This window comes from Vanacampus margaritifer, chromosome 13, assembly GCF_051991255.1.
Source record: "Vanacampus margaritifer isolate UIUO_Vmar chromosome 13, RoL_Vmar_1.0, whole genome shotgun sequence".
Lineage (NCBI taxonomy): Eukaryota > Metazoa > Chordata > Actinopteri > Syngnathiformes > Syngnathidae > Vanacampus > Vanacampus margaritifer.
Window position 1 is genome coordinate 18,361,485 of NC_135444.1, and position 8,317 is coordinate 18,369,801.

At 40.0% G+C, this 8,317-nt stretch overlaps 1 protein-coding gene and 1 long non-coding RNA gene across 4 annotated transcripts in view; one reads left to right on the plus strand and one right to left on the minus strand.

Annotated features, from left to right (window-relative positions):
- The window catches only part of LOC144062281 (uncharacterized), a 38,543-nt gene extending 31,197 nt beyond the window's left edge, over positions 1-7,346 (plus strand). The window contains exon 3 of one of the 2 annotated variants that reach the window (XR_013296371.1): positions 6,580-7,346. This is a non-coding gene — a long non-coding RNA (uncharacterized LOC144062281). Of the gene's footprint in view, positions 1-212; positions 4,128-6,579 lie in introns of those variants that run through there. The other variant, XR_013296370.1, reaches the window with a different exon arrangement.
- kita (KIT proto-oncogene, receptor tyrosine kinase a) overlaps positions 1-8,113 on the minus strand; it is a 28,310-nt gene extending 20,197 nt beyond the window's left edge. For both annotated transcript variants that reach the window (XM_077583487.1, XM_077583486.1), the window contains exons 1-2: positions 7,737-8,113; positions 229-483 (exon numbers count right to left, since the gene is read on the minus strand). In XM_077583487.1, the coding sequence (XP_077439613.1) occupies positions 229-483; positions 7,737-7,794 (313 nt within the window). In that variant the 5' untranslated portion in view covers positions 7,795-8,113. The remainder of the gene's footprint in view (positions 1-228; positions 484-7,736) is intronic.
- Between the last annotated feature and the right edge of the window lie 204 nt (positions 8,114-8,317).

An 8,317-nucleotide genomic window follows, 5' to 3' on the forward strand; every position in this document is an offset into this window, starting at 1 on the left:
TATAAGAATTCATTAATGATTAAAAAGAATTGACTACAAAACTCTTAATATTGCGTGATTTTTTTTGTATGAATAACAATACAAAAATAAGGATGTAATATGAATTGATTTTTTGTAATATTACAAAGATGAAGCCAGAATATTCCTTGAATAAAATCATAGAATTTCATAAATTTGTTTACGAGAAAAAAACTCATATTTTCGTTCTCCAGTGAGGCGTGCGTCTACCGTTGACGAAGACATAGATGGACGTCTGCTCGCCGCTGGTCCTCTCCAGGCAGACGTAGCGACCCATGTGGACGGGCTGGGCGCGGGTTACGTGCAACGCCGACATACCCTCCGTCCGCCGCTCCCCCCGCACCTTTGGCCGCTCCTCCCGGTGCCACTGCATTTCCTTCTCACCCTGGCAGCGCAGGTCAAAGGGCGCATTGAGCGGGACAACCAGTTGGGGTCCCGCGGGGGTGATGCTGGGCTTTGTGTGGCCTGGATGGCAGGAACAGGACCCAAAATGAGTTTACAGCAGACTTAATTTGTGCATTTTCATTAATAAGCTTCAAAAACAAAAGCGGACTTTGCGGCCCACTTGATGGCGCTCGAGGCCCAACCAATGGTTAAGAATCACTGCAGAGGATTATGCTGCCACCGTAGTGCTCCACTGTTGGTAGGGCGTTCGTTTAGTGATGAACATTGTGAATTATTGCCTAAAAGTTCAACCTTAATTCTGCAATTTTGCCGAGACGTGCTCTCCCAAACGCTTGTGGGAAAATATGTTATGGACTAATGACTGGGTATGAGAATTTTTTTTCCCAACAATATCTTTATTTTTTCAAAATAGGAATACAAAACAACCAAGTGACACATGTAGCATGTTTGTATACAGAATATGTTCATGCAGAGTATCAATATAAAACTCTTAAGTAAAAAATAAAAAATAAATACCTGCATGTCACCGGTTGGCTAATTTACATAATACTACTTCTAAGCTAAGATCGTCTACTCATGGCTTAGGCTGGTTGACGATCCACTTTTTTTTTTTTTTTTGCCTTGGTCCCACGATACACGTGAACACTATCATGCCCAAGCCAAATACAGATTTTCCTGACACCTGCATTGTTATTGGATGCACAGTTTAGCATTATCAACGCTAGCATCAGAAAAGCAGCCCATACAAGTTAAGCCCCGAAGGTTTGATTAAATCCTAAATATAGAGAGACCATATAAAAAAACTTCTTAAAAATAGTTTCAGTCCTCTTACACACGTTAAAAATGCACTTTTTAAAAGTATCCTTATGCTTTTGCTATCAAAAAACGTACTGCATCGTGTCATATAACATTTGTGGCAACAATGTTTACTTGTCTTTCCAGTGTGACGTTATCTGTAAAACTGACTCGTATAACAAAATAGGAATGACTAAAATAGAGTAGAACAGAAAGCTATTTTTAACACCAAAATGTTTGCAAGCTAAATGCTAACACATTACGACCACAAATTAGCACAGTAACGTAATCATAAACATTTGAACAACTGCTACTTTAACACACACTGAGCAGCAACATATACTCTACAGAGCATATATCAAGTCACATGCATATATTCTCTCTGCTCTTTGGAAATGGTGATTTATTTCCTGAGATTAGCTGAGACCCTTAGCTGGAGTAAAGCAAACTATCCAAGATCCAATCACAAGATGTGTCATTTTAACAACACCGGGCTTCAACACTAAATTCTTCCCATATTTTATAACCCACGACATGATGGATGCCTACAGTAAAAGACTCCAGATAGTAAAGATCTTTATTAGTGAGCTAATTATTACATCATAAACACACCTCTTTGACTCGCAGTCGTGCCATATTATTTTGCCCCCCTTTACACACACACACACACACACACACACACACATACACACACACACACACACACACAATGGAATGCCAGCACATTGGAGGTGGTAAAATTTTGTAGTCGTACAGATAGATTGTAAAAAAAGACTGTGAGAAAAATAGTATTGACTTAACGCTTTGACGTAAGTACAAACAGTACAGAATCTACTAAATAAAGATTTATTTTATTTTTACTACCAATTTGATACAGTAGTTTCCCATTGTAACTTAGATGTGACATGTTGTTTAAGAGCTAGCTTGCGCCAGCTCAACTTTTACTATCCAAATGTGTTCTCATAGCTTAGCTAACGTTTTCAACTGACTAACAAAAAATGCTGGATAAGCTAATGACGACAATTGAAAAAATAGATTTTTCAAATAGACTGATGATTTTTGAAGAAGTCAGTGGTCTTAAGGCTGGCACAAGACAACAACACATTCACCACAAATCATTCTTCGATAAACTTTATTTTTTTTAAACTAATAGAAATATGGCTGCATCTTTTAGTCATTGATACAGTAATTTCATAATTCATAAAATTTTGTTAAAATTAAAGATGTACTGTACTGTAAAAAAATGAGTGTGATATTGATTTGTGTTGGTCATTTTTTTCTGCCACTAGATGGCATAATTGCATTTGTAAGACGTTGGTGACACCTCTTTTCAAATTAAGCGCTATCTAATCTTTAACATGAGGTAACTTGTGAAATACTGCACATTTTTAAAATTATAAAATACAACTTGACCCTAGTCTCCATAAATATATGCTTTGTTATTACATTTATTACTGTTAAATTTTGACGTGGACGTGTCTGCTGCGTTGCGACTGGAATTTTCCCCCGTACAGGCTTTCCAAGTAAGTGGTGGTCATTAATCACGCGTTAAAAGAATTAGTGCCGTTAAAGGAACTTTAAATTAACCTCAAAATTAGCACACTAAATTTGACACCCCTAATAAAAATGAAAATTTGTTAGAAAAAACATTGTCAGGTATTATACCTAAAAAAATCGACTTTATTTCAGAAATGAAATATTTGTACTTGTTTACTTCCCACAACCATAGCCTCACCTTATTCTCGTGCATTACGCGGGCTTAGAAACGCAATCTCCACCGCGAACATAAACAAAAGATCTGCATCAAAGTCGATAACACAAGCTTTGCAGCGGCAACATGGGCACGTGGTGCCAGACGATGTTTTATAAACAGATTAAAACCATCCAGGACACAAGCGAGTCTCAATGTTGACTTTACCCAATGTTTTCATGTCAACCGGTTCCACAATTGCTTTTAAATTTGTTTTGTTTGTGTATTTGTTACGCTATTCAACTGGTTGACATAAAAAATTGGAGTGTCCTGGTATGTTAATGCCTAACTGTATAGTGTGGCTTAGTCTATATAAACGAATGTAAATGTGTGACCGCAAAAATACAAACAAACACTGCAAACACCTGAATGTGTATTTTTCCTAGTCATGTGTGTTGTAGTCCGTCGGGATACTGTTTGTCATAGGGAAGTCGGTTCCAGAACCTCTGGCAAGGCATCATCAATATTGCACTCCCAATTTAGAGAATTGCATACAAATTGATTAAATACAGTGTGGGATTGATTAATCGTCTCTGGAAGCAAACAAAATGGCTGCAACCAGAAGAGGTGCTGTTACCCAAACTGATGAGTTTAAGCAACCAAGAAAAATGGGTTTTCTGGTTATTAGTATAGATGTGGTTTAAAATATTGATTTTGATTTCCTGTCAGGGGTCACCACAGTGAGTCACTTGAGTGATATGCTTGAAGAATAGACCGATCCGCTCCATGATCAAACTTTCTGGGTTGTTTTATGCAAAACAACCCAGAAAGTCCAATGGTCAAATATACCTTAGTTAAATACATTTGTATCCAAATTGGGTTATTTTTGACCCAATTATTTTCAGAGTCGGTTTTTAAACCCCACACTTCCTGATGCGATGTTACCCGCTGAGCAATCCAGCCACCACCAACAAAAGTCTCCAGCTCGTCTGTCTCACTATTGAAGATAAATGATAAAGAAAATGGATGGTGGCCATTTCTGTCCCTACACCAGACTTTCAGGGATCAATTGTCCTGGGTCGCCAATTGTCAAATAAAAACTCCAAATGCTACTTTATTAGCCATGAAACAGGCATGGATTTTCTTAGCAAATGGCTTTTGTGACTCTCCTTTCCCACATACAATGGCATGATAGCAAGTATAACCCTACATCGAATCTACCCCCCCCCCACACAATTGCTTAAAACAGCATGATATACTATAGCAGGGTCGCAAATGATGAGCAATGTGTTACCATTTAGAATATTTCTCATTGCTAGCATATTTAGCATTTTTAAAAGTAGAACAGGCATCCTCAGTTTACAATAGTTCCATTCCTATGGCGGCGATGTAACACAAATTTGTATCTGAGTCAAACAGGCCGTAGTCAATCATTAACCTACGCTAACACGGTAGTAAAGTCATAATTATGGTAAATATTTATGTTAAACACTAGTAGGCAGAAACAATAAAAGAATCCACTGAAAAACAGGAAGTATGGTGGTGAGTGAATGTCTCTTCCTGTGCTGCGTCAGACTCATCAGGTATTCTTATGCCTTTTCTTCTTTGTTGCCTTTTGGCTAATCACAAACATACGCCGGCATCAGGCGGAATCCTTGTATCCTCCACAATCACCACTTTCCAGGAGACCACAAAAACTCGTTAACATTTCATTGGCAAAGAGAGCAAGCCATTTTCAACACTTAAGATCGGCCAATAAGTTGTAAAAAATAATACCAGCACGTGGACTGACTAATAAAATAGATTTGCGAAAAATGGATAGAAATTTCCTGAATGTTTCGGTGATGTTTCCATGGAAGTTAAGACATTTTGGAAACTTTCCATTAGAATTATGAGGCATAATGGGAGTTTATGGTAATGAACTGGGAATTGAGGGTAATTTAATTGGGAAGTTGTGATATTCTAGCAGAGGCGTGCAATACACTACAGTAGACGCAACCTGCTAAACCTTCCATTTACAATCTCAAGAACTCAACTCAAGCCTTATGCTGAACATAAAGTCTGACTTCAGCCTAAACGCACATCGGAACATAATTAAGTCAAGATAAATAGTCTGAATGCACACAAAGTGGGAAAAATGCCACAAAGGGAACAACATGTTGACTTCATTATCACTAAAACTCTCAGCAAATCCATCCATGCATTGTCTATATTTTTTCCGTTGCGGGTCAACCGGAGTCCATCCCTGCTGACCTCGGGACGAGAGGCAAGGTACACCCTGAAGTGTTCGCCAGCCAATCACAGCGCAAATATAGACAACCGACCATTCATAGTCACACTTCGGTACAGATGCACAGCCTGACCAAAAACTATCAGTCTGCCATGCGAACTGTACCGCACAGGACGGGCGTGGTTTCCCATCTTAAAAAGTGCACAGCACATCTGTGGAGCAGCCTTCACGCGATTCCACCCAATGCAGTACTGTACGACATCCGTCCAGTAAAGAAGGAACAGAACATTATCAGAGACAGCACGTATCCACAACACACCACTTTTCAAACTTCTCTCATCTGGCAGATGATACAGGAAGCGTCACAGCTAGAGCAACAAAAATTGCGCAATATTTCTCTTTTGTAATACTGCTCACCTGAATGTTTACATTTCTTCAATCTGTAATAAATGCCTGCATCTTGCACATTATATACAATTTTTCTTTTTTGCACCAACTAGATCAGCGATAGGCAACTTAAAGCCGCTCTGTGTAACAATTTGTCCTAAAATATCTTTACAATAGCCTTTTTCTTTGACCATTCATGACTGGAACATCTTCTAATTAGTAGATTGTTATTGTCTTTTTCCTCTCTCCTCCAAACTGGCCTTTATTTAAGCCCGCACAAGGTTTATAATAACACTGAGGCTGAAGGCTTGAAAGGGGTGTGGGGAGAACTTTTTAAGTCAGTTTTGTTCCAGGTTTATGCACCTGAAAATTGATTATAGTTGTTGCTTCTGAAAATGTCTAATGTGCAATTTCTGCACCTCACAGTTCAGTTTGGGGTTCAAATTCGGGCTATGGCCTTCTTGTGTGCAGTTTGCATAATTGTGAAGTCCATTTACATGAATGGTACTGTGATTACTTAATATGTCTGTATGTGCCACAGAATTCATGGCAACCAGTCCAGGGTGTACGGTGCCTCTCAACCAAAATGGCCGCAGCCCAACGGCACCCCTGGTGATAAAAAGCAGTAGTGGTGATGGAAATATTCAACAATAAATTTGAGTAAAAATAAAACAATCACAATAATCAATTTATAGATCGGGATTAATCGGCACCGAATCGAATCGTGACCTATGAGTCATAATATGGATCGAACCGCCAGGTACTACGCAGTTCACACCCCTAAAAAGCAGTATAGAAACTATTTGGAATTTCTGATGCGGAAATGTGCAATTTCTAACATGCAAAAAGTGCATCATCTTGTTTGCATTCCAAATAAATCGTAAATAAAGTTATAGTAGATTTTTTTTTCACACTGCACTTAGTCTAAATTACAGGTCTCCAATGTTTCCCAGACCTGATAAGTAAACAAAGCACGTTCCCAAGCTGTAAAAGTGTCACGGACCACAAAAACCGAAACCTTCCATTATCCCTAATAGGTGCAATTCGTTCGCAGGCAAGTTGGCATGATCTCCACAACCATAGGAGCAACAGTGAGTGCAATTGAGCGGCTTTCAATATTTGCCTGGAGATGGTGCAAACACAGGCTCGGTGGCTAAACACACACACATACACTGGAGGAAGTCAATTTTAACCACAGTGTAACACACGAATGGTGAATTAGGCTTCCTCCTGTTGCTGCTGCTGCACACCTGCGTGCGCAGACGACCTTAAGGCAAACTTCACGACGCTGCCCCGTTACGTCACATGACAGGTAATTAAGCCCGAGCATGCAGGTCGGCCAGCAGATAGTCTTCTTCCCCTGACTACAACAAGGCACAATCCCTCTGGAAAAAGTCTCTAAAAGTTGGCTTGCTTGACTCTGAACTGCATCTGAAGCAGATTTTCACACACTTTTTTCCAGACCATTCATGTTTTTAAAATTAATTCCCGCACGGACTGGATTGCATAATGTTGAGACAAGCTAATTCTAAACAATACAAAAACGTGACTTGACTCCAGTCTTGCTTGCTTGATAATCAATCACACAACCGTCACGCACAATAATTCTCAAAATGACAAGGAAATTGTTGTTTTGGACTTGTAATAAAGCAAAACCACGTGTACCAAATAAAATGTCTGCTTATTGATTTCACCACAATTGTGCCAATCACAATTGCCTGCTTACATTATCCGTGGACATACATAAAGTTTTCTGCATCCGAGTCTAAATAAAATGGCAACCAAACGAAAATGTTTTGAAACTTGACACTTATTTCTTAAAAGTGGACTTACTTTATATATAAAAAAAAAAAAAAAAAAAGCAGCGACAACTACCTGTTTACATCAACTCAAAATGTTCGTTTTTGTGTGTGCGTGACACTTGTTTTAATTTTATTTTCTCCACGGCGCTCTTGCTCGCCTGGTTTAAATAATTCAAGCAACCGTGTTGTATCCACAGGTGTCCATTTGCCTCGCGTGTCAGTTATCGCCGTGACAAAAAAAAGAAGTTTAGAAAGAAAGAAAGAAAGAAAGCCCTCCCACGCACACGCGTACCAACTAAACGTGCGTATTTACGCGCGCCGTGCGTAAAGAGGAATTCCAAGCTGCAACAAGTTGCGCTTCAAAAATCCTCACAGGCTCTTAAAAGCAAAGAGGGGAAAAAAAACGTACCTGTGTGGAAGGTGAATTGCAGCACGACAGACAGCAGCGGTATCAAACGGTAATCCATAGTTAGACTTCCATGGGTGTAGCTTTGCGCGAGAGCCGGTAAAGGTGTTGGGTGACGGCCGGTAGTGGCGGAGCTCCACTACTCCACAATTCTCCGCTCTCGTGGAAAGAAAAGGAGAAGAAGAAAACGGTGGTGGCGATGATGATGATGATAAAAAAGAAGAGGTGCTCGTAGTAGTCTTCTTCCGAAGCGAAGGTCGGAGTCAGTGGACATCGCCGGGCCAGGAGCGTGCACTGCACGACGAGCAGGTGTGCGTGACTGGCTGAGACTGCTCGGCGGACATGCTCGTGTGCTCGTGTGTGTGCGTGTGTGTGCAGCAACCACGCTGAGCTGCTCTGCTTATATGTGTGTGTGTGTGTGTGTGTGTGTGTGTGTGTGTGTGAGAGAGAGAGAGAGCGCGAGAGAGAGGGAGGGGGAGAGAGAGAAGAGAGAGGGGGGGGGGTCCCCCCCCAAATAAAAATTTTCAGGGGGTTACCTTTAATTTTCAAAATTTTTTCCACTCATTCAAACTGTTTCAATTTTA